Source organism: Xyrauchen texanus, chromosome 22, assembly GCF_025860055.1.
Source record: "Xyrauchen texanus isolate HMW12.3.18 chromosome 22, RBS_HiC_50CHRs, whole genome shotgun sequence".
Classification (NCBI taxonomy): Eukaryota; Metazoa; Chordata; class Actinopteri; order Cypriniformes; family Catostomidae; genus Xyrauchen; species Xyrauchen texanus.
The window spans coordinates 27,160,215-27,187,669 of record NC_068297.1 but is presented as its reverse complement, the minus strand read 5'-3'; the positions used below and the strand labels follow the sequence as shown (position 1 = coordinate 27,187,669).

The 27,455-nt window shown below is 37.8% G+C and overlaps 1 protein-coding gene across 2 annotated transcripts in view; it reads right to left on the bottom strand.

The window, feature by feature from the left end:
• Positions 1–1,622: 1,622 nt before the first annotated feature.
• Positions 1,623–27,455, bottom strand: part of LOC127662509 (metastasis-associated protein MTA1-like) — a 75,459-nt gene continuing 49,626 nt past the window's right edge. The window contains exons 5-19 of one of the 2 annotated variants that reach the window (XM_052153713.1): positions 25,368–25,431; positions 23,972–24,089; positions 22,249–22,351; positions 21,397–21,496; positions 18,208–18,396; positions 16,550–16,624; positions 16,411–16,469; positions 16,159–16,286; positions 15,487–15,567; positions 10,138–10,289; positions 9,645–9,834; positions 8,678–8,767; positions 7,157–7,309; positions 5,876–6,030; positions 1,623–2,724 (exon numbers count right to left, since the gene is read on the bottom strand). In XM_052153713.1, coding sequence (XP_052009673.1) covers positions 5,921–6,030; positions 7,157–7,309; positions 8,678–8,767; positions 9,645–9,834; positions 10,138–10,289; positions 15,487–15,567; positions 16,159–16,286; positions 16,411–16,469; positions 16,550–16,624; positions 18,208–18,396; positions 21,397–21,496; positions 22,249–22,351; positions 23,972–24,089; positions 25,368–25,431 — 1,612 coding nt within the window. In that variant the 3' untranslated portion in view covers positions 1,623–2,724; positions 5,876–5,920. The remainder of the gene's footprint in view (positions 2,725–5,875; positions 6,031–7,156; positions 7,310–8,677; positions 8,768–9,644; positions 9,835–10,137; positions 10,290–15,486; positions 15,568–16,158; positions 16,287–16,410; positions 16,470–16,549; positions 16,625–18,207; positions 18,397–21,396; positions 21,497–22,248; positions 22,352–23,971; positions 24,090–25,367; positions 25,432–27,455) is intronic. The other variant, XM_052153714.1, reaches the window with a different exon arrangement.

Here is a 27,455-nt window from a genome sequence, read left to right as displayed (position 1 = left end):
TCTAAATTACTCGTCAACCTTTGAGGTCACTTGTGGAGACCACCTCTCACCATCACAAGTCACGGAGGTTGCCAGGAGAATTCTCCGACATAAAAAAACCAATTGTACAACCCCAGGGGTAAATGGTATGCAGTCGTCCCTACCGATAACCCGAACACAAAAAAAAGTGGTTTGGGAGGAATTAAATCCCACACTAGATATGGGAAATAGAAGAATCTGGATTTGACAAAGGGATATCAGCAGATCCCCATAACTCCCATGTCCCTTGAAAACAAAAGCATTTTCCATATCGTTTGGCTTAGCCCAATTTGTCACCCTTCCTTTCAGTCTGTTCAGGGCCCCGGCTAGGTTTCAGTGGCTCATGGACAGAATCCTCATACTGCATATCTGGATGACATCAATGATTGTTATGATTGGCAGTGGCACCTGCAGCATCTGAACGCTGTTCTGAAGTCGTTGAGATGGGTGGGACTCACAGCAAACCCTAAGAAGTGTGTAATTGGATGGGAAGTATGGAGTATGAAGTGGAAATTGTTAAGACTGCAGAGACTGCACCCTGCCCGAAGACCAAAAATTATGCGAGACAGTTCCTGGGGCTCTCTGGCTATTATCGTAAGTTTATGCCTAACTATTTGAACATCACCAGCCTGCTACCTGATATGAGTGTTTGGCCATCAAGTGGGTGGTCCTCATCCAGTACTATCTGTTGAGACATGCTTTCGCCCTGTTTGGACCACGCTCCCCATTGGTGGCTCCATTGCATGAAGGATACCAATGCACGGATCACCTGATGGTATCTAGCTCTCCAGCCTTTTAAATTCAAGGTGGTTCACAGGCCGGGTGTGCAAATGGCTGTTACGGATTTCCTGCCCAGAAATAAGTGGCAGGCCAGATGTAAGTGACAGGACGGATGGTCCCCAGCCTGAGTCGGGCAGTGGAGGTTTGTGGTGATTGGGGCATGGCTGAGCGACGTTTGCAGAGAGTGAGGCTGGGAGAGACAGAATGGTAAGGATTTACACCTGTGAAAAACTCTAACAGCGGTTTTGCGTTTGCAGTGATAGTGGCGAGGGATAAAAAGGGCAATCCAGACCGCTGCAGGGGAGAGCGGCATGCAGCAGTATTTGTATATACGCACTTGTTTACGTGTTGCTGAAAAGCAGAACCATCTGTGTATATATGCTGAAAAGTATAGGAAATAAAAGTTAATTGTTAACCTGGCCCCCGCTTCCTCCTTCACAAGAGAGCTAAAAAAAAAACGTATCACATTATAGTTTAGCTGAAAGTCATATTGTGCATCAATTGATTTTCCAAAAAGTTTACTATGGGAGTTCAGTTGAGTTCGATTGAAGATTTGGAGATCTTACATTTAGACTAGGAATGGTAGTTTATAACACAAATGTTTAGATTAATCAAACCCTCCTTAGCTTTTGTGCAATGGAATGATTTTCTAGTTACTTAAGATATAAAAATGTTTAGTTCAAGAACAGTAGTCTACAGAAACATGCACTGGTCAAAGTACAAAACGATATTTTAAAGTCTTAAGTTGTAGATACCAGCAAATTTAGCATATTTGGTTAAAACAGTCAAAAACTATACATGAATCCTCAAAAGTTGACCATGATAAATGTTTTACAGCTAACTCAAATCCATTTTGTGTATAAAACTAAATAAAAAAACATTGTGTGATGAGAGAAAGAAGCTCTCTATTGCCATAAAGATATTAATATTTGATAAGCCAACTGCAGAGTAAACTGGGATGTATCACATATCCCAGGCCTGAAGTGGTCAGTTTCTGAATGCTGCAACTAAAATATTGATGCAAATGTAAGAAATAACAAACACCACACTCTTATACAGGCTTATTCTTAAGAAGGTGCATCATTGTATTAATGGGGTAGTACCTTTTCTGAGTTCCCATCATCTCTAGTCAACTCTCCATTTATGCAGGAGAGGAGAGCTAGAGATGTTTTCTTAAAAAAAAAAAAAGAGACGTTTTCAAAGAATATGCTGTGCATGGCAAATCCATTACAACAAGCTTGATACCCACAGAAGGCCCAAAATGCACCACTGTACAATAACGCCTCCCTCTTGTTTTCATTTACATATTCACAAAAGAGAAATTACATATAGAAGCATAGTTGTAATACTTGTGAAAAAGGTACAAAAAGAACATTCAAACTGTCTTTCTGAATAATTTAAACTGCTGTGGCAGGACGGACAAACAGAACTGGAGAATACAAGCATCCAAATGAAGAAAAACAGAAGTCATATAGTCCTTCATGTTCATGTGGATACGACATGATACAAAACGATCCAAGAGACAAAATCGACATTTCGTCCAAATTTTACATAATGGTTTGGGAGCAAGCCGTTTCAAGAAACGTTCAAGATTCTTCATTTTTATCAACATGTCATTAAAAGAAAATGTTATACCTGATAAAAAAAAAAAAGAACAGTAATAATAATTGTAATAATTATAATAATCATAATTATAATAATAATTACAAATGACAGAAGTAACAGCTGATGGTATATGATAACAATAATCAGTCCTATTCAATCAGGTCAGTCCCATTAGGCCACAGGCTCTTGTAACCCATAGAGACTTTGTAGTCTTTTCAATGGCTTCAGCTATAAAAATGGGCCACTTGGGCAGGGCATGCTGACCGCAGATCCTCTCAGGTCCATCCAGTACTGAGAGCTGAAAAAAATCTCTCAAGTCACCTGTATATTGAGCATAAGAGAGATTTGTTTTTAGCCATCAGAGACTAATACAAGACATTTAGTGAGCATTTTTGCTTGAATGTGTTGGGACAAAAGGCCTCTTTCATGAAAGATAAAAGTAATTTGTAAATAAATACTTGGTCAATAATATCCAATAAAACATTTTTTTTTTTTTGTCAAGGCCCAAAGAGTGGGACGGTCAGTCCCACCAGGATTTCACGGCACCTTTTCCTTATTATTGTGGCCCAAAATGACACAATTTGCTTTGACCTTTCCAAAAAATTGCAATGCAATTTGAACAATTTTTTCGTGTTGTTTTGCAGTGAAAACTCAGATCATCATTGCATACCTGTGTAATTTGCATCAATGCAATCACATGTAAATATTTTAGGTCACAATAACTGAATATGCAGTTAGCAAGCAAAAAAATTATAGACAAAAAATTACCATAAATTTAGGTGAAACCTGCTATATGGCTATTGTAAGACACATTTATCTTTGCATTAAAATGTTCTGCCTCAGACAATGCAAACTTTCTAAAGGTTAAAATAGACCTACAATAAATCTGTAAACTAAAAACACAAATGAGGATTAAATAATTAGGCCTGTTACATTGTCTGATAAAGAAATCTGATTTATGGCCATATACAAACATATAAAATTATAGTTTATATATTTGAGCATTTATGTACATATTCAAATTCCACAAGTATTTGGAAAAAAATATGTTACATATATGAAAATGGCAATTTTTGAAATATATAGTGCAGATATGTACATATAGGCCATGCAACCTTATAATATTAGTGAAAACCACATATGAACATATATTTCATATATGTGTTTAGAATATATTGACATTCATACAGTAAAAAACACTTCAAATTCTAATTACATTTTATTGTCCAACTAAGGGAATTTTAAGTGAATATAGAAATGCCATTAACAGTGTTTTTTTGTGTCTGATTTGCTGCACTCAGAGTGAATATTAAATGCTCGCTATGATGTACGTGTGCTCAGGGTTGGGAGGGTTACTTTTGAAATGTATTCCACTACCGATTACAGAATACATGCTGTAAAATGTCATTTGTAATGCATTTCGTTAGATTACTCAAGGTCAGTTACGTATTCTAAATACTTTGGATTACTTCTTCAGCATTGGTAGATTTTTTTCACTTGTTTTGACTATAACATTTCTGCCAGTACAGTAAGACAAGATGCACATGTTAAAAATACATTCTCTGAAGAACCTAAATATCTTATGCAATGTTGTATCTAAAACAAGAATCAATTTGATCTTGTTTTAAGGATTTTTAGATCTTTTACAGGAAAACAATACAAACATTATTATCAAGAATATGATTGTTTTTGCCCAAATATCAAAGATCTTACTAGAAAAAATATATTATGATCTAACATGAATTTTCTTGATAAAAAAAATATGATTGTGCTGGTAACAGGTGCATGTAAAATATCTAGAAATAGCATTTTAGCTTAGCATAAAGCTGACAATTTACACAAGGTTTATTTCTATTTCTTCTGCTCCAAACTTACTTCTCTCTGTCTGCTCGTATGAATGTGACATCATTAGAACGTGTTTCACAGCTGTTCAAATGCACTTTGGATCGCATCATTTATATGTATAAATGTTTTCCATCTAAAAAGGACAATATTAAATGAAACAAATGACAATAAAATGCAAAGTAATCTCTTCAGTAATCAAAATACTTTTTGAATCTAATTACCAATTATTTAAGTGGAATACAGTTACTTATATTTTGTATTTGAAATACGTATTCTTGTTACTCCCCAATCCTGCGTGTGCTGTCTGCGGTCCCAAAAGTTTTAGAAAAGGATTTTTATAGTAAATGTAAAATGTTCTGATTTCACCCAATTAATATCTGTGTAATGTCAAATGTTCTTGACCGATGCAGGTTCATACATGCAGGGTTAATGACACGCAGATGTGAATACTTCAGATTTATGCAGGAAAAACTGTTGAAATTATATATATTTTCATGCTTTGCATGAGATTGGTTGAATGTGCAAGAATTCTTACGATCGCATGATCAAAAAAGTCCTGGAGGGACTGGATGATTAATACAAAATTGAGTATTTCTATATTCCCTCAATGTAAGTGTGGTGGATTTTTTGCCCTTTTTATCATCCACCAGGTGCAAATCTGAAGTCTGATCTCTTAAAAAAAAAATGAGATGAGGTTTGAGATGAGTTGCACTCCCAAGATTTTTATTTAGGGTTGAGGGTTTGTTCAAATCCCTAAAGCTCTCACTACGCGACTGTCAGACTACATGAACAGATGTACTGCTCACATTACACAACAAGGTTTCTTGTCTTTTGTCGTAGCAGTGCACATATTACACAACAGAACGTAGACGAGGTGCACAAACTACAATATCTTTGGCCGAAAAACATCCCCGGCTAACAGCAAAACTATTTTTTTTCTCCTCACATAAATCACATGAGAAATTAGAGTTATCAATAGATTTCTCCAGAAATACATAGTCACAATCAGCTAACTGTCCAAAAGTTGTAGGTGTACCGATTTTCTCTGAAAAACAGAAGAGACCAAAAAAATCAAATATGGCAGAAAAATGATCTGGAAGACTTTTTGGGAAAAAGAGTCGGAGGTCAATAAAACAGCACAATGTCAAGTAGAGTGCTCAGACCATTTATTTATTTGTTTAAAAAAATCCTCATTTTAGTTGATTACAATATAACACAATGATTATCAAATTGTGGCTTTCAATTTCTGTATAAAGATGCATGACGTGATTGGCTGGAGCGGTTCCTCATTGTGGCTGCATCACTCACATTACAAGATTATGTGGGGATAATATCAAACATGCTTGAAATTATTGCAGCGTCTGTGACAGCTCAAGACTGGTTCAGATCACATAGCTGAACTGCTCAAATTTAACAAGCATTGCCAACTGAAGCAAGCACCCATTTATCTGTGAATCAGGGGTTTGACACAGACCTCGAAAATCTGTCTGTGATCGCCAAATCTGACCATAAATCATGTAGTGAGGGCCTAGCTTTACCTTAAGTATGATGATTAAGTGATAAGTGAGTGATACTTTTCTTAGCAAGCATCACGAAGTTGCATTTGAAATACCCAAGTGTCCTGTACCTGCTCCACTTGTCTGAGTATAGCAGTCGGTCATTAGAACAGAGGTCAGTCCAGTTCATGAACCTCATCCTGCAGTCCAGAAGGAGTTCGGACTGGTTCAGACACCCTCTTGGTCATTATTTCCCACTGAGGAGCCAGGACTTTGGGTTTGGACCCTGAAACACATAAAGAGAGAGAGACAGGAGATAAATCCATCTATGTTAGTAAAAGTCTTTGCAGGCAAGTCACATAAAAACAATTATACAAAATTTAACTTTTCCAAATTTCACCAACACAAAACACTGTTCCAAAATCTCTTTCAAAACAGCATATTAAAGCATCACAGATGAGCTCGATATGTGAAGGCTGTTTTAAAAAGTATGGACCAACAATAATTATAAAAAAAAAAAACATAAAAAAAAAAAACCTTTAGAAGGTAGCTGCCTATAAAGGGAGTAGACAGCTCACTAGGTTTTTGGAAAAAAGCTACTGTTTCTATGAGACTGATATTCTGTCATTTCTTGAGCAGTTCATCTCTGAATAGCCGTGTTCCCATCTGGTTTTAAGAGGTACTACATGCTCTCATCTGCTAACTGCATTCTTTAGTTTACATAATACATGTGGTTCACAGAACAAAAGACAAGGTTCGAGGCCGGCACCATGGAAATAAACATTACATTTAATGCAACTGCATGAAATAACCCAAGCGCTAACTGAAACAGTAAGCGCATAAAATAAATATGATATGGGGAAAAAAAAAAGAATCTGAAAAAAAAAACAGGATGGGGATGGAAAAAAATAAAGATTTGCTGCTTTGGACAGAATGGTGTAAGCCTCATCAGTAGTTTATATAATCAAGGAACATTGGTTTCCCTCCAAACCCTTGCATGGAGTCGAGCGGGTAATGTAGCACAGTGTGACAGGGGAGCACAAATAAGTGCCCCACATAAAAGTAGCACATGGTCGAGAAGCCCTCCCGTTGAATTGGCTGGTATGGCGCCCTTAGTCAGTGGATCATTAGTAAACATCATGTGTTTTTGGGGTCTGATCTCCCACACTACTAATGATCCATTTGAGTCACTTCTGATCCGTTACCATGCCAACCCTGAAAGCCATTCAAAGATGAAAGTATAATGTTTGTGTGTGCGTAGCTGTATGGGGGTTGGTGGAGATACAAGTTGGAGTTAAAGACAAGTGAATGAGACATTGCAAAAAGACAGGGAAGAGGAGGAGTTGTTTGGGCGGTACAGGAAGAGCATCTTGCAAACACAACCCATTCAATTCCTGCTATTGATCGCTTACCATCCAGGCCATTGTGCTGCTCGTAGGTGCGTTTACCCAGGATGGTTGGGGAGCCATTGTTGAGGATGGGCATCGATTTGATGGGTGTCAGGCTCCCAGTGGAAATGGTGGCTCCTCGTGGAGGATCTGATCTGGGAGGGCGGGGGTGGGCCTCTGGAACAGTGACAGTTTTGATTAAAATTATATCAAAAGTTTAAGTCAACGTGCAAGTCTGTCTGCAACCCATTTTACTTCTGTAATGTGACAAGTTTCAGAAAGCAGGTATTCAACATCTAATGGGTGAATTGATTTTATCTATTGGAAACTGATTGGATCGTGAAAATTGGACACTCCATATCAGGTTGGACCCAGACCTGAATGGGAGTTTTCTACAATTTCACTATAGATAAGCATTATCTAAAAGCCCATGAGCCCAAAGTCAGGGATTTTCAAACTGGGGTCCAAGGACCCCTAGGGGGCTGCAAAGGGATGCTGAGGGGTCCATGATAAATTTCAAAGAAAAAAACCAAAAAGGTAACATTAGTGTTACATTATTTGATATAATTGCCCTTTCATTCTGAAATCATGAGATTAATCAGGATTACTTTATTGACAGCCGTGGTAAAATAAATATGAAATTAACTGAAAATGTTTATCTTTGGCTTTAAATATCCAAGATATAAGCATTAGTGGCATAGTTTATTACCACAAAAATTACTTTTGACGCATCCCTCCTTTTCTTTAAAAAAGCAAAAATTGAGGTTGCAGTGAGGCACTTACAATACAAGTGAATGGGGTCAATTTTTGGAGGGTTTAAAAGGCAGAAATGCAAAGCTTATAATTATATAAAAGCACTTACATTAATTATTCTGTTAAAACTATATTTGAGATGTAAAGTTGTTTAAATCATCATTTTAGTGACAAGGAGGGGCAAGTCAAAATTAATTTTTGTGGTAATCAATATTATGTCACATATGCTGTCGATTGAGCTTTACTTGTACCGAACCTGGCCCTTATAAAAATTTTGATCACTGCAAATTTGCCGCAAAATCTTCGCATGCAAATTAACTTTGCGGCAAATTTTCCATTGTTGCCAAAGATTTGCCAGAGGTTCACCACTACTGGTTAAGAGGTGCAAACTTCTGGCAAACATTTGCGGAAAATCACAAGCGGCATATTGGCGGCTAATTTAAAATTTTTGTAAGGGGGGACATTGCTTTAATAAAAAGTTAATATTTTACATATACAATTTTAATAATTTAGCTTTAGTACAATGACAATATAAAAGCCAATTCTTTTATTTTGAATATAATTAGTCTTTGTAATATAACGTTAACCATTTTTTCAGAGGGGGTCTCTTGCAAGGAGATCATCATAAATGAGGGTCCTTGGCACTAAATGTTTGAAAAGCCCTGGCCTAAGTGAACATTTCAGAAAAGAAAGTTAGTAGCATAAATTATTCACAATAAGACCTGAAACATGCATTGTCAAAGTAAATATGGTTTTATGTTTTTACGTTTTCTTCAGAACAATTTTACTCACCCAGATATCGAACCACCGACTCCAAAGGCTTCCTTACAATCTGCTTTAGAGGGGCAGGCTTTATGGACAAATCTGGCCACAGCACAGCACCTAAAATCATGTGACCAATGAAACACCATTAAAACTACAGTATGTATTACAACATGAGGTGGTGTTAATAAAGGCAGGTAAGCTATCAATATGTGCTCAGCTCACTATCAAGAAAGAAATCATTATTCCCTCTTTGACAGGCACTGGGCAGCACAATCATTTGGTAAATTAATAAAAATTAATCAAACGTATGTATCAGTAGGAGCAGCCCTCGTCATATCACCATACCTTGACAAGGTTTGGTCTGTTAAAATCTAATGGAGCAAGCAATCTGCAATAGCAATCTGTGATTTTTGCAATTGGCAGTGACTTGGCTGCAAAGCAATAACGACAAACCCCAATACTTTCAATGTCATGCTATCTGGAGTTCTTTCAATAATAGTGAATTGACAATCAATTTATGGTCTATCATTTCAGATGATCGCATGCACGTTCACTGTGCACGTCTAAGCTGTTCCTCAAATTTGTAGTTCAAATTTTTTTATATTCCTGGTGGTTGCCAATCGCTATAATCAGCATTATTTGTGCTCACAAAAACATGGACTGTGCGTGTACAGCCTAGTTTTTCTGGACACACGTGTACGGTGCTGATGGCAGAATCTGCATTATGTGTACTGTAGCAACAGGTTAACCAATCTTATCATAGCAATGGCCTGGCAACCACCCAAAATAACCAACCCGGAAGGGACTTTAGCATGGGCAAGCACCTATGACATTTTCTTCAAAACATTTAACATCTAGATGTGGCAAACATTTACCAAGGGCACAGAGTTAAATGTCTATGCAGCTATGTTGTAATTTCTCACAGCACACCAATTTTCTGTAAAGTTTTATATTAATGACAGTGCTAATCCAGCAGCGGTTAGCAGATACTCACACTCTGCTTTGATAGCGGCAGTGTTGACAGGTATATAGGGGTGTCTTGCCAAGTATCTGGATCGCAATAGGTCCTGGCAGATGCGTCGAGCTGTTCTCGTCAGCTGAGAAGTGTGCAGGAAGAATGCCTGTCTTGTCTTAACAGCAAACTTTGGGCTTCCACTGTGTCTCACCGGCAGACCATGAGGACTCTGAACAACAAACACAGACAGCGAGATGAGAGGGAGGGCATGGTGATAGTGGAATGTAAGTTACTTTTAAGTGAATGTCTTGAAGTTAAAAAAATAAATAAATGAAAAGTAAAGTTCTGCTTATTCACTCATTCAGGATCGTTCATTTAACAGTCACAAAGAAGCCTAATAAAAGAGAATTGCACAGCAAAGACAAGTTAGACAGACTAAATAAAATGGGCTCAGGGAAGGAGAAAGAGAACTTCATGAGCAATTTCTTGAGCCCTGCAGAGTATGTTTGGAGACAATCCACTTTACACCCACCATGTTGTTGCGGTTGGGCCCCGGCCTCTCTCCATCCAGCCTGGTTGGCATCTTCAGGCCCCCGTATTTTTTCCAGTAAGTCCAGCAGGAGGCACACAGTCTGCATTGCATGTTGAGTGGCCCCCATGAGTACCACTGATAGGAGCTGGTGGCTACACGCACACAAAAACACAAAACAAAGTTCTTTCCAACACCACTCTGCCCTAACCCTTGAATGCATGGGTGTTTGGCCAAAAATATGATTATATATCTCATGTCTTTAGCGGCCAAGCATGTACAGTGCCTATAAAAAGTATTCACCCCCTTGGATGTTTGATAGATAGATAAAAACACACACACAAAAGTTTGTAATACTGTTCAGATTTTGCTCTTATGGAAAGATATTTGTAATTTTATTCACCAAAGTGGCATTCAACTGATCACAATGAATAGTTTAGGACATTAATAACGTGACGAATTATTCAGAACTTCTTAAACTACTTCAAAGTGTTCTCATCAAAAAATTATCCACGCACAGCAATGACAGCTTTGCAGATCCTTGGCATTCCAGCAGTCCAGATACTCAGGTAACATTTCACCCCACACTTCCTGTTGCCATAGATGTGACTGTCTTGTTGGGCACTTCTCACACACCTTATAGTCTAGCTTTGAGTTTATTTTTGAGTTGCTACAGTATGCAATAGACTGGCATGTCTTAAGGTCAATATTAGGTAAAACAATGGCAAAAAATAAACCGCTTTCTCTAGAAACTCATCAGTGAATCATTGTTTTGAGGAATGAAGGCTGTACAATGCTTGAAATTGCCAGAAAACTGAAGATTTCATACAAAGGTGTTCACTACAGTCTTCAAAGATAAAGGTCAACTGGTTCTAACAAGGACAGAAAGAGATGTGAAAGATCAGATGTACAACTAAACAAGAGGATAAGTGCATCAGAGTCTCTAGTTTGAGAAATATATGCCTCACATGTCCTCAGCTGACAGCTTCATTGAATTCTACCTGCTCAACACCAGTTTCATGTACAACAGTAAAGAGAAGACTCAGGGGTGCAGGACTTATGGGAAGAATTGCAAAGAAAAAGCCACTTTTGAAACAGAAAAACAAAAAGGTTTGCGTGGACAAAGAAACACAGACATTGGACAACAGATAATTGGAAGAGTTTTATGGATCTTAAACCCATTGAGAATTTGTGGGATCAGTTAGACTGTAAGGTGCATGAGAAGTGTGCGAAAAGACAGTCACATCTATGGCAAGTGCTACAGGAAGTGTGGGGTGAAATGTCACCCGAGTAGCTGGACAACTGACAGCTTGATCGCCAAGGATCTGCAAAGCTGTCATTGCTGCACGTGGAGAATTTTTTATGAGAAGTAATTTAAGTAGTAATTATTCATGTTATTAATGTCCTGACTATACATTGTGATCAGTTGATTGCTACTTTGGTGAATAAGTTCTTTACATAAGAGCAAAATCTGTACATTATTCCAAACTTTTGGCTGCCACTGTATATATATATATATATATATATATATATTAGAGCTGCACGATTTGGGGAAAATGTCATATTGCGATTATTGAGGTTAATATTGCGATTGCGATATAATAAACAAATCATGTCATGAGTCAACTTGCTTGGTTATCAAGGAAAATGCACAAATACATTACTGATAATGCTGAAATGTGTATTTTTCAACTCAAACATACAAACTAGCAACAACAACAACAACAACAACAACAACAACTATAAATGCAGTGTTTTCAAATTAAAATATTTGTACAAAATTAAATAATATCTTTGCATTACTGCAAACTTGTTATTTTCTCAATATTACGCCTAAATAAAATAGAACAATAAATAAGAACATACAAATTTTCACGAACATAAGATTAAGACAAACAGGGACATTTAAGCAGGATGTAACATGTACTTTGTATAAACTCTTAAATCTCGTTTCCTTTTCAAAAAAGTGTGGTTCACTCAATCAAACCTCTAAAACTGTTGTTGTTGTCGTGTATGTGTGTGTATATGTATGTATATATATATATATCACACACAATGTTGTAATTTCACATAAGATTGATCTTATGATGATCTCATCAATGATGCAACACGTTGCAAGTTGCAGACAGCGGGGGTGAGAGACGAGCGTCACGATGTTAGATTGCGCATCAGCTGGCAGAACTTTAAATCTCTCCTGTTCTCGACTCCCGCTCAGATTTGGTCTCTTCCGCGAATGGTTTTAGTGGCTCTGACCGCACAGAGAATGACAGTTTTGGAGTTTGTGCTTATTTACATGTCACGCTCCTGTATTATATTAACTTTAATTATTGATGAAATAAAGACATTTCGCCAAGCTGTGATCTGTGTTTCTGCGTTATTTTTTCTGGCCACCAGTTCAGTGTCGGTCTGCTCAGCATCCATCTTCACCCGATTTCCATGCTGAACACCGGAAACTCACATGACCACATGTGCCAATCCCTAAACTGAGACTGACTGGTCATCTTTTTATTAGCGGTGTAGAAAATGGACAAACAGCTCTCAGAGAGAATGGGCTGTCACATCCACTCATGCACTTAATTATTTAATAAAATCACAGCATTTGCCGTCATATGATCGCACAGGCTGACATGGCATGATCATCAGCACTAATATATGTATATATATATGTATATATGTATATATATATATATATACATGTACATATATGCACTATATATATATATATATATATATATATATATATATATATATACATACACACACACACACATATATATACATACAGCTGAAGTCAGTAGTTTACATACACGGAGGTTGAAGTCATTAAAACTCATTTTAAACCACTCCACGGATGTAATATCAGCAAACTATAGTTTTTGCAAGTCATTTAGGACATCTACTTTCCAGTAATTTTTCCAACAATTTTTTACAGACAGATTGTTTCAATTTTAATTGATTATATCACAATTCCAGTGAGTCAGAAGTTTACGTATAAGTTAACTGTGCTTTTAAACAACTTGGAAAATTCCAGAAAATTATTTCAAGCCTTTAGACAATGAGCTTCTGATAGGATGTGCACTGAATTGGAGGTTTACCTGTGGATGTATTTTAAGGCCTTCTTTCAAACTCAGCACCTCTTTATTTGACATCATGGAAAAATCAAAAGAAATCACCCAAGACCTCAGAAAAAACAATTGGGAGCAATTTCCAAACGCCTTTAAGGTACCACGCTCATCTGTACAAACGATAATACGCAAGTATAAACAGCATGGGGCCACACAGCCATCATACCACTCAGGAAAAAGACGCATTATTTCTCAAAGAGATGAATGTAGTTTTGTGCAAAAAGTGCAAATAAATCCCAGAACACCAGCAAAGGACCTTGTGAAGATGCTGGAGGAAAAGGGTAGACAAACTATATCCACAGTTTCTATAAAACAAGTCCTATATCGACATAACCTGAAAAGCTGCACAGCAAGGAAGAAGCCACTGCTCCAAAACCTGCATAAAAAAATCCAGACTACAGTTTAAGTGCATAAGGGGATAAAGATCTTTTTGGAGAAATGTCCTCTGGTCTAATGAAACAAAAAATTAACCTGTTTGGCCATAATGACCATCGTTATGTTTGGAGCAAAATGGGAGAAGCTACATCAAGACATCAGCCAGGAAATTAAAGCTCAGTTGTAAATGGGTCTTCCAAATGGGCAATGACCCAAAGCATACCTCCAAAGTTGTGGCAAAATTGCTTAAGGACAACAAAGTCAAGGTAATGGAGTGGCAATCACGAAGCCCTTGTGGGCAGAACTGAAAAAGCATGTGTAAGCAAGGAGGCCTACAAACCTGACTCAGTTACACCAGTTCTGTCTGGAGGAATGGGCCACAATTCCAGCAACTTGTTGTGAGAAGCTTGTGGAAGGCTACCCAAAACATTTGACCCAAGTTAAACAATTTAAAGGCAATGCTACCAAATACTAACAAAGTGTATGTAAACTTCTGACCCACTGGGAATGTGATGAAAGAAATAAAAGTTGAAGAAATTATTCTGACATTTCACATTCTTAAAATAAAGTAGTCATGCTAACTGACCTAAGACAGGGAATAATTTCTATGATTAAATGTCAGGAATTGTGAAAAACTGAGTTTAAAAGTATTTGGCTAGGACATAGTCAATGTCCATTTCGAAGACCCATTTTCGACCAAGCTTTAACTTCCTGGCTGATGTCTTGAGATGTTGCTTCCACATCATTTTCCTTCCTCATGATACCATCTATTTTGTAAAGTGCACCAGTCTCTCCTGCAGCAAAGCACCCCTACAACATGATGCTGCTACCCCCCCATGCTTCACGGTTGGGATGGTGTTCTTAGGCTTGCAAGCCTCACCTTTTTTCCTCCAAACATAGCAATGGTCATAATGGCCAAACAGTAAAATTTTTGTGGAGGAAATTTATCCAGAAAGAAAGATATTTTTCCCCATGTGCACTTACAAACTGTAGTCAGGCTTTTTTATGGCAGTTTTGGAGCAGGGGATTCTTCCATGCTGAGCAGCCTATCAGGTTATGTTGATTTAGGAAAAATCTGTCAAGTTTTACTGTGGATATAGACACTTATCAACCTGTTTCCTCTAGAATCTGTACAAGGTCCTTTGTTGCTGTTCTGGGATTGATTCACACTTCTCGCACCAAACTATATTCATCTATAGGAGACAGAATGAGTCTCCTTCCTGAGCGGTATGATTGTTGCGTGGTCCCCAAGGTGTTTATACTTGCATACTATTGTTTGTACAGATTAACGTGGTACCTTCTGGCATTTAGAAATTGCTCCCAAGGATGAACCAGACTTGTGGTGGTCCACAATTGTTTTTCTGAGGTCTTGGCTGATTTCTTTTGATTTTCCCATGATGTTAAGCAAAGAGGCACTGAGTTTGAAGGTAGGCCTTAAAATACATCCACAGGTACACCTCCAATTCAGTAAACCTCCTATCAGAAACTAACTGTGTAATTTTCTAAAGGCTTGACATAATTTTCTGAAATTTTCCAAGCTGCTTGTGTATGTCTGACCCACTGATATAGTCTGATGATATAGTCAGTAAAAAGTGAAACAATCTGTCTGTTAACAATTGCTGTAAAAATTACTTGTGTCATGCACAAAGTAGATGTCCTAAATGACTTGCCAAAACTATAGTTTGCTGATATTACATCCGTGGAGTGGTTTAAAATGAGTTTTAATGACTTCAGCCTCAGTGTATGTAAACTTCTGACTTCAACTCTTCTTATTGACTTCAGTCCTCCGATGGATATTCATGGACTTAGAAATTTTCTTGTATCCATCCTTTGATTTGTGTTTATCAATTACCTTTTCGCAGATTTGACTGGAGTGTTCTTTTGTCTTCATGGTGTTGTTTTTCCCAAGATACTAACGCACCAGTAAGTGGACCTTCCAGAGACAGGGGTTTTAAAATTTTAAAACCAGTTTGTTGCACAGTGTTGATTTAGGTGAGCTGCATTAAAGGGGGTGAATACTTATGTATGTATGTTTAATATTTGTATACATTTAGACTAATTAATATGATATGAAAGGTTTTTTTTCCATTGATCAGTGTCAAATAAGCCAAATTAATTTCACTATGATATCATCATTAAAAACTATCAAATTAAATATAAAAACATCCAAGGGGAGTGAATACTTTTTATAAGCACTGTATATCTATCACAAGTGGATCTGTTACACAAGTGTTACACTTGCTATAGTTAACTTCCATGTTGTTTCTTTGTCAAATATCAATGTCAAATGTAAATCAAGTCAAATCACAGAATACTAAAGAGATGCTGGCATAACTCCAAACAATGTATGAGGTACAGGTGGTGGAATGAGGTCCAGAGTCACTAAAGACTAAAGATACAGTGTCAATGGGGTGAAATGATCATGTAACAACGACTCAAACATCTTCCCCAAAGTGGAAAGATGTCAAAATCAACAACTTTTACCTAACAGTTTTGAGCACTTGTTAAGAAAATTCACACTTACTGTAACAGCTCTCGCACGCTCGGCCCAGTACAACAGGCTGGCCCGGCGCTACTGGCACCACCCCTGCTCCGTTTACCAGCCCGGGCTTTACACTGTTCACACTCAGCTGGTTAGGGTTGGGCTTGTTGCTGTAGAAAATAAAAAAGTGGCACACAAGGGCGGTTGGATTGCAGCTGGTCAAAGTGCAATCACTCAAAGCTTGTTGTGAAATGCAAAATCTAGGGTTGAGCTTTGATCCCTCGAGGTACTCACTAGTTGGGGATGTAAACCTGCTTTAACTTGCTCTCCGCCTCTGCTGCTTTTAAACGTTTCTGTATCAAACAGAAAAAAAATTCAGCATGAAAACTATTAAGCGTTTTTAGCAGTGTACACAGAGGGGCATGAAACGTACCTGCTGAACGTATCTGTCTGTGGTCTTCCACATGTAATAATACTCAATGATGCTTGTCAGAGACTTCCAAGGAAGCTAGAATAAAACACACACACACATATATATAAACTAAATTAGAACCAATATTTCTCACAAAATCAATACCAAAATGACTATATCAAATGTAAAATTTTGTTAGTTTCCACTCTGTGGCAGTTTTTTTTTTTTTTTAGGTTTAGTATATTTCGTTTTTCATTTTAATTTTGGCATGTCATAAAAGTTAATGTGTTAACTTGTATCATTTTAATATGGTTTATAACGTTACATTTCCCATGGCTGTCTAGTGTTATTGCTATTTAGCAACATTTTCATGTTAAATGAAGGCAGGTTGTAAAGGTTTAAAATATTATAATAAGTGTATCAAAAAAAAAGTGTATTTGAGGTTATTTTTATTTCATTTTAGATTAATAAAAATATCATGAAAATGTACACTACCAGTCAAATGTTTTGAAACACTTGACTGAAACGTCTCTCATGATCTTAAAAATCTTTGTGAAAAAAAAATTATAATAAAGAATGAATAAGTGTTTCAAAAAATATTTCCCATTGGTTTTTTTCAGTAAAAAAAAAAAAGTTTTTTTCTTTTCTTTTCATTAACAATAATGATACTTTTTACAACTCCAAATTCTGATTAGACAAGCAGTGTTCGAAGATGTACATTAAATATTAATGTGCCAAGTTGGAGTGGTGGTGGCGTAGTGGCTAAAGCACAGGGCTGTTAATCAGAAGCTCACAGGTTCTAACCCCACAGCCACCACCATTGTGTCCTTGAGCAAGACACTTAACTCCAGGTTGTTCCAGGGGGATTGTCCCTGTAATAATTGCACTGTAAGTCGCTTTGGATAAAAGCGTCTGCATAAATGTAAAATGTAAATGTAAGTTGGCAACCACAAACTGCCTATCATTAACTATGTAACTTAAGTGTTAGAATTGTGTAGTGATGATTAATGAAAGAAACTCTCTATATAAAAAGTAACTCTTTAATCCCCTTACATGTGGTAAAATCACTGCAATGCACATTCTCATTCTCATGACATTTTGCTTTATCTTAACCCCATTTCTGAGGAATCACTTTTTTTGGAGCAAATATGGCCATGATGGTAAACAGAAATCCAGCTACATTTCCAATCCTTTGTGACCCTGAATAAACTGGTTCACTTCTTCCGGTGTGCCAATTTTCCACGTCTGGCTCCTCCCTGTTTCTGCAAGTAGACATTTTTGATGGAAACCCAGAGCTTAAAACAATCTTTACTGCACTTTCAGCCAGCAACCACCAGGTGGCAGAGTCAAACATATACTTGGCACATGCACTTCCCCTCTGAACAAATGCAGTTTATCAGTCATTATACCTGTAATTGCATATTATGTACAGTGCAGAAAATCCTTTAAGACCATATATGTAGCACACGCTGAAGAAACTTTGTTCCTTCATGCTTTAATATCTATTAAAGGGATATGTCAAATTCTGTCATCATTTCCCTATCCACATGCTGTTCAGAACGAGTCTTCCGTGGAACACAAATACGGGGTTGAAACAACTTGAGTAAATGTTTTTCATTGTTTTTTTTGTTTTGTTTTTTGTTACTTTGAAGTATAAACTCTGCCTGGGTTCAACTCACAAAGTCTTGCTGGATGTCAGTGAAGTCTTTGCCGTATTTCTCGAGCGCTTCCTCAAACATGTTGGCTTCGGAAGGGCTCCATTCCTCCATTTCATCCCGGCACAGCACCGGTCCTCCCTGGGGTACCAGTGCGGCGATGGCCCGTGTCATGTCATAACCGGTCTTATGCAATGTGTCCATGGCATGAAACTGAAAAGAAAGCATTTGAGAAGAAAGCTTCATGACCAAGGGTTCAATTCCAAGACACATCACAGATTCAGTTGTTTCAAGCAGAGCTTGTCAACCAACAAAAAAATGTGACATTGCACAACTCTGGAAAAAACATTACACTGATGCAACAACAATGGGCAGTGTTGTGTGGTTACAGTATGCATGGTTATTTTGCCTTTGGAATCTTTCCTGCATGTTTTGTATACAAGAGTTGCTGGTTGGTGAACATCCTGTTCTGCTGCTTTTCTGGTACACCCTACAGGAAGAGACTGCCCTATAATGCTTCAGCTCAGACCAAGATAATTAATTGATTTTGATTATTTGATCTAAATCACAACTATTGGATATAACCACTACCATTGTGCATTTTAAATTTCAAACACGTCGCAATGCAAATAAGGGAACCTTAAGTAAACACAGAAATGCTTATATTGTGAGGGCTTCAGATGACCGCTGCTCTGAGTGCAGTTAACAAAAAAGCACTCTGATTTAAATGTATTTTCATATTTTGATACATTAATATTTCTGGCCACTACATAGCTAAATGACATGCAACTATCTGGAATGAGCAGCATACTAAAGCACTATTATCAGCTTCACACGGGAACTCCAGGGACTTCATGTGATAAAATGCAGTGTGAAAGTTAAATTAAAACAAAAAATTATTACTACTGAATAATATTCATACAAAGGTTTTTTTATTTTAATATATTAATATTATATTCATGTAAGTTTGGGCTCCAATAAACAGTATGAATAGAAAGTGAGTGAATGGAAAGACCCTATCAAAATATATTGATTTAATTTGAATACTCAGATAATTCAACCTAGTGGAATTATCTTATTCACATTAGAGCCATCTTTGATCTTTAATGGGAATGACAATGAGGCTGTGAGGAATAGACTTACGGTCTCTTCAATGGCACGAACGGTATAAAGCTCCTAGATCACATCTGATTTCCCACAACTCATGTTGTCTGGAGTTCTTTATATACTGAATGTTCTTGGACAGATATTTCATCAATGTTTTGTCCACGGAATGATCCATAAACACTTTCAACTGCAGTACAGCCCATTGAAGAGACCGCTAACTTGAATAAGGACTGTATTTGCAAAGCCTTAATGGGGTCATGACATGAGGAATACAATTTTACCTGATCTTTTAAAATATAAGAGTTCATTGTACTATAAAAACTTACTGTCAGTTTCAGAACTCAAAACTTCCACCTCACAGCAAAAAGAGCATTTGTTGAAAACAAGCTGCAAAAACAACTCGTTCACTACTTCCTCCACATTGTGATCTCATACTGTGGAAGACATTTGCATCTGACCACCTCCACAACAACACATCAATGCCTACTTCACCTAATTACTTCTGTAGCCCTGCCTAGTAGTGGTGAGCAGTAAGATGGCAAGGAGACCTGCTCGGTCAGTCAAGAGCAGAGAGCAAATCATAACAGTGGGTGTTTACTGTCAGTGTTTACTAAAGCAGCATTACAACTGAGTGTTTCTGAAAGAGGGTCAGAATGAGGGTGAAATATGATAATGTTTTTCAAATTTGACTGTTTTGTTTGCTTGTTTTTTTGTGCAATTGTTTTTTACTAATATTATACACCGATCACCCACAACTTTAAACCCACCTGCCTAATATTGTGTAGGTCCCCCTCGTGCCACCAATAAGCGCCAACCCAAGTATAGCATTCTGAGATGATATTCTTCTCACCACAATTGTACAGAGCGGTTATCCGAGTTACCGTAGACTTTGTCATTTCGAACCAGTCTGGCCATTCTCTGTTGACCTCTCATCAACAAGGCATTTTCGTCCACAGAATTGCCGCTCACTGAATGTTTTTTGTTGTTGAGTAAATTCTATAGACTGTTGTGTGTAAAAATCCCAGGAGATCAGCAGTTACAGAAATACTCAAACCAGCCCATCTGGCACCGACAATTGTGCCACACTCCAAATCACTGGGATCACATTTTTCCCCCATTCTGATGGTTAATGTGAAAATTCCTAATCTGTATCTGCATGATTTTATGCACTACACTGCTGCGCACAATTGGCTAATTAGTTAAATCGCATGGATGATTGTTGGTGCCAGATGGGCTGGTCTGAGTAACTGCTGATCTCCTGGGATTTTCACACACAGCAGTCTCTCGAATTTACTCTGAATGGTGCCAAAAACAATAAAACATCCAGTGAGCGACAGTTCTGCTGATGGAAACACCTTGTTGATGAGAGAGGTCAACAGAGAATGGCCAGACTGGTTTGAACAGACAAAGACTACGGTAAATCAGATAACTGCTCTGTACAATTGCGGTGAGAAGAATATCATCTCTGAATGCCATTCTGAGATGCAGGTTGGCGCGGTTTTGGCAGCATGAGGGAAACCTGCACAATATTAGGCAGGTGGTTTTAATGTTGTGGCTGACCGGTGTATGTGAACCTCAAGGACCATATTAAAACAATAAAAAAGGCATGTCATGACTCCTTTAAAGAAAAACATACATATGATATATTTTCCTAAGTGCAGTGTTAATAAATGACTTCTTAAGATGCGTGTATGTTACAATGTTTAAACTATAACTGAAAGAAAATAACAAAAGACAAAATCATTAAAATATCATAATCGCACTTGCTGAAATGCTGGGGGGTTTTATTAAGTCTGTAGTCGGACATAATCAATGGAGCTTTTAAGATAATGCATTTTATCAGTTAGGTTTTATTTAAACTGTATTTTAGCATAAACCTGAAGACAACACATATTTAAGCTTCTTATTTGGCAGGATACAATATTATATAGTTAATCTTCACTTTACAATGTTCAGCCCAATATTTAATAAAATTGGCAATTGCAACCAATTTCAAATAATTCTAAAATAATTCTAAAAGCCATTAGCATGAACTTGCTGAGCTGAACTAAAGCATGAAGTGTTCCAGCAGTGTGTGAGTGTGTGCGAGTGTAAGATGTGCTGTACCAGTGTGATATCTCTGGAGGCTGCCGCAGCGCTCATGTGCAGACTGGGCTGCCGAACTGAACTACTGCAGTCTAGAGCCCGTGCAAACGTACCCACAGACCTGCAGGGGAGGGGCCGTGGGGAAGTTTCATGAAGAAAGGGAAACATTTGAAAGAGAATGAATGAGTGAGACGGAATAAGAGATTGATTAAAATATCAGGGAGTTAAAATAAGAGGGATAGAACATAGTCGATAAAAAAAAATTATGGATACTCTAATGAAAGCAGGCTTGAGTCGAGGTTTCCATTTTGGTGGCATCTTCAGAAAATCATTGCTTTTTAGTTTATTAATATCCTTCATTCTGGTTAGAGTTTGTTCTAAACCCGTAATTATTCAAATTTGGCAATTAATCCAGAAGTTAAGTAATTAACACTTATTAATATGTATAACAAAACATTTTACGAAATGGTGACGCAGTGATGATTGTAATATTTACTCAGTGAATTCTGATTGTTTGCATACAGAATAGTGAATGTTTTTTCTTGCATCTATCTTGCATTATTTCTATTTCACACTGCAAAGAAAGTCACGTTTTGTCTTAATTCTCATGCACAGCTATCAGAACACAAGTTGTACCGAGTGCAACACAACTGTGAAGCGGTGTTGATGCCGCATTTCATTTTATACAGAACCAAATTCATAACATAAGCTCACCTAAAACTTTAACACTATTCTTCTGGTGCCTTGTGAAGACTGGTATTTCCTTAAGTTACTGTTTAATGTCCTTTAAAGTCAATGTTCTACTCATATCAGAGTGCCACACAGCTGTGATGAAATACAGCGAGGAAACTAGCTCATGCCTCAGAATCTTACCTAGCTACGACGAGGAACTGGCTGATCTGTTTCTCAGTGAGGGGGCTGCTGGTATCCCACACCCTCTCCTCCAGTTTCTCCAGCTCCCGGCCATCATTTTCTCCTGACAAACCAACAATTACACACATCCCATCAATGCATTACAGGACAAATACAGCCTTTTTTTGCTTTCTTCCTTGAGTTCAAATATTTCTGAGATAATCGAGAGTAAATATTGTATTCCATTCTCTTCTTGAAACACAACCAGCACTCACTTTTAAGGAGGTGTTTCGACCGGGACGTGGAAGTTGAAGTTTACCTTTGAGAGCATCTTGGCATATCCCTATTCCCGTATCATAATTGCTATTATTTGCCATTGTAGTTGTACTTGGTAGCAGCGAATATGTTTCACATTTTCCCTATGCTGACATAGCATTGATTGGGTGGAGTGGAGTTTACATACAGTATGTGGTTTGAACATTCAGATGCATTTACACTAGGCCGAGTTTCGAATGGAATGAGTCTCAAAACACTTCAGGAGGTGGTTTACACTGGGTCGTTTCATGATCGGACAGCTGTGAAGTGACCAAGTGTATAAGTGAAGTTACTATTTACAAACAATGCTCTGGTACGATGTTCGTGGGGGCTTCACTCAAACGGAGCTGAAAATGTAGCAGAAGTGTTGCTTGTGGGGTTAAAACTTGGGACCCCAATTCTGAAAGATTATTGGAGATTTGGTCTTCATTACATTTCCATCAAGATTGTTGGATCAGAATAAACTCAGGATTTTACTTATTTTATGATGTTTCATGGATCACCGTCACTGTTATCGCATCTTCTCTATTGAGACCCACTTATCCCAAAGCTGCTGTTGGTATATTTTGACTTTTCATGAAGGAATCGCACAAACTCTGATCGCAAACCGCTGTTTTTATTACCAAAATGCAATCACTGTGACAGATATGCAATCACAGAGGTCAAATATGATCTAACGGTGATCTTATATGAACAAAACCTATGGGAGATATAACAGGAAGAAGGACCCCGTATCCACTATCGCAGTCATGGGGCTACTGTTTGTAAAAGGAAAAAATTATGTCTTTTGGTTTTATTTTGAGTACAGCAAGTAAACATTTTTATCAAAAACAGCTGAAATTAAGTTTGGAATATGATATTGAAGACAAACATTATTACCTAATGTATGTGGTTTAAGAATTTAAACAACAAAGATGCATATTATAATTCTAATGGTAGTTTTAATTTTCATATACCACATTTTTAGGCCTTTTCATCGACCTGTAACATGGCCACCATAATCATACAGGCATACTGAATCAAGTTAAAACATTTTTTCCGATAATTCAGAAAGAAAGCTACATAATTTATTTACAGTAAACCATAGATATCACTTTATAATAACTTTTAATATCATCAAGAAACATTATATAATGCTATAAAATTATTAAAACTGCAGCACTACCCATTTCCATCACTAAAATCTGCTGCTCAAAGAACCCAGAATCTATATACACTGACTAACACAGAGTCTGACCTATGATCAGTTCTAATCTCATTCCACCTTTCTTTGCCTATAATTTATGTCACACTCTACTGCCTTATTCTAAATAACAGTTAATGGTCTCAGCAGAAGAGGAGTTTTTGCAGCTTTGGCTGTGTCAATAAGGCATCATAAGTGATCAAGGCAATGAGGTGTCAAACTCAATAAGGTGAAGGGACATCTCACCCTCTTTGAGGAGGTCAGTGATGTCAGCCTGGTACTTGTTCCCCACTCTGATCTCTCCCTTATCAGCAAGCAGAGTCTTCTGCTGAGGATCATACACCAGCGAGTAAAAAAAGGCATCCTGCAAAACCAAAAGGAACCTTGATCGAGTTTTAAACTAGAAAAAAAAAGACAAATGAAATGATGGTACATGTAAGGGGTTTCATTGGCTAGCTGATTAGGTGTACCATTAGTTCTGCCCAACACAGCACAATAACGCATTGTGTCGACTAGTGAGGATTATGGTCCACAAACTGCATCCCGGTGTGTTTGTGCAAATACATTTGCATATAAATTATATGCGGGAAAAAAGTGGAATTACACAAACTGCAAAAAAAAGAAACCGTTTTTAAATTCAAACACCACACAAGTGAGCCACACTGAAGCTGGGAATATTTGAGATGGAGTTCATTTAGAGTGTTCACATACAAGGCAAAATTCTAGTGAATCACACTGAAACTAGCCAATATCATCCAGAGGCTGAAATAATTTATAAATGTGTGGGACATACTGTTGGAAACCAAGAATCCCAATATGAATTATTATTATTTATTTTTTTTAAAGATACTTGAACTATGATTCTCATGACTTTCAGTTCTGTTAAATGAAATGGGTTTCACATTATTTGTTTTTGTTTTAAATTTGCATTTAATGCATAGTTAGAAACAGTTATTAGATTACATTTATGCCTCTAAAAAGGCTGTGTAAATTCATCTTTTACAAGAATTCTATGACATTTATTTCTGATTTGCTATATCTGCTCTGTCAGTTTTTGACAGAGCAGATATAGCAAATCAGAAATGATCTCATAATATGGAAACAGGCAGCTGAGGGCAGGAAATGTAATAAGAATTGCATTTCTTATTTCCAAATAATTCATACCCAAAAACACAAAAAAAATGAACCAGAATCATTTATAGGAATTGTAATCATGAAAATCCTTACAATTCACAAAAAGTTGGACTTGCCAGAAACAGTAAAGACTGCCTTACCTGGTAAACATCGACCAGCTGAATAGTTGATTACTTTTCTTGACAACTAGTCGACTAGTAAAAAGGAGTAGTCGTCAAAGCACTTGTATGTGTGTGTGAGTGTTAGAGGACTGGCTTTACTCCAAAGTCTCCGGTCTCCTCATTACTAAATATGAGGAACAGTGTGGGTCAACACACTGAATTATTCATTCGGATAGGGACTCAAAACTAGCTCTCATACACACAAACACTCACATACAACATACACATCAGATAAATGTTTCCCTCTAGCAGACATGCTGTGAACATGGGGACTAAGTGAAAGGCAAATTCATGCAAACAAAACCAGCAGCACATGCTCACAAACACCTGAATTTTGTGATACTCACCTCCCTTTCTAAATAGGACTTCAGGGCTTCTGTCTCATTCAGAAGTGTAACACAGCATTTTCCCCTGAAAACACAGTCACAAAGCACAGTGTTTAGAAATGAACTGAATCACATAGCACCATATGCTAAATGGTTCAGAATAGCTTCACACAGTTAGGTCCAAATACTGCTTTTGTTGTTGGCTTTGTCATTTAACTGTGGATTTGCAATGGCTATATTGCAGTGAGGTAATTGTACAGTCTGTCACAGTTTATTTTCCATTTCGACATAAAACCTTATCAAATGAAACCATGTTTGGTGGACTTTTATCCAATTTCAGGAGGCCAAAAGAATCTGGACCAGAAAATTTTTTCCAGCTCTTTTGTGTATCAGTATTTTATTCTGTTTATTCGGTTACTCAAATAATCAGAGTGAAATCAAAATCAGAATGAGCTTTATTGACAAGTATACTTACACATACAAGGAATTTGTCTTGGTGACAGAATCGTCCAGTGCACAACAATACAACAAGACTGTATAATAAAAAACTAGATAATAATAAATAGAATTTAAAAAAAAAGAGAATAGAAAATAATGTACAGAAATACACAAAAATAAATATATATACATATATACACTGACCATACGTATGTACAATATACAAATACAATGTGTTATATACAGAAGCAAGGGAATACAAATGGCAGAAGAGGTAGGGTATGTTGGATAAATATAAATAGACTAAGCTGTGTATTGCACATTAATTATTACTAAATGGGGCAGTTTTACAGTTTGTACATGAGACGGATAGCCTGAGGAAAAACTGTTCCTGTGCCTGATGGTTCTGGTGCTCAGTGCTCTGTAGCACCGGCCAGAAGGCAACAGTTAAAAATGTAGTGCACAGGGTGAGTGGGGTCCAGAGTGATTTTTCCAGACTGTTTCCTCACTCTGAAAGTGTACAGTTCTTGAAGGGAGGGCAGGGAGAAAACAATAATCATCTCAGCCGTCCGAACTACCCTTTGTAGTCTTCCGATTTCATAGCTGCACCAAACCAGATAGTTATTGACGTGCAGAGGACAGACTCGATGACAGTTGGCAAAGGAAGTAAAACCTCTGCTGGGCCTTTTTCACAATGGAGTCAATGTGGGTCTCCCACTTCAGGTCCTGTGAGATGGTAGTGCCCAGGAACCTGAATGACTCCACTGCTGCCACAGTGCTGTTTAGAATGGTGAGCGGGGTCAATGTTAGGGTGTTCCTCCTCAAGTCCACAATCAACTCCACTGTTTTGTGTATTAAGCTCCAGGTTGTTTTGACTGCACCAGTGAGCCAGCCGTTCAACCTCCTTTCTGTATACAGACTCATCATCATCTTGGATGAGGCCGATGACAGTGGTGTCGTCTGCAAACTTCAGGAGCTTGACAGAGGGGTAGTGAGGGGTAGAAGAGTAGTGGGGAGAGCACACATCCCTGGGGGGCCCCAGTGCTGATCGTACAGGTGCTGGAAGTGAATTTCCTCTGACTCGCTAGCTGCAGCCTGTCCGTCAGAAAGCTGGTGATCCACTGACAGATAGATGTGGGAACAGAGAGTTGGTGTAATTTAGTCTGGAGGACAGCTGGGATGATGGTGTTGAAAGCTGAAGTCAACAAAAAGGATCCTTGCATATGTCCCTGGTCTGTCCAGATGTTGCAGAATATGATGCAATCCCATGTTGACTGCATCATCCACAGACCTGTTTGCCCGATAAGCAAATTGAAGGGGATCTAGAAAGGGTCCAGTGATGTTTTCAGGTGGGCCAACACCAGTCTCTCAAATTATTTCATGACCACAGACATCATAGCAATGGGTCTGTAGTAATTAAGTCCCGTGATTTTGGGTTTCTTTGGGACAGGAATGATGACTGAGCATTTGAAGCAACATGGGACTTCACACTGCTCCACAGATCTATTGAAGATCAGTGTGAAGACGGGGGCCAGCTGGTTAGCACAGGATTTAAGACAAGTGGATGAATGCCATCTGGTCCCTGTGCTTTCCTTGTCTTTTGTTTTCGGAAGACACAGCACACTTCTTCACAAATCTTAAGTGCAGTTTGAGTAGCAGGAGGGGGGTTGC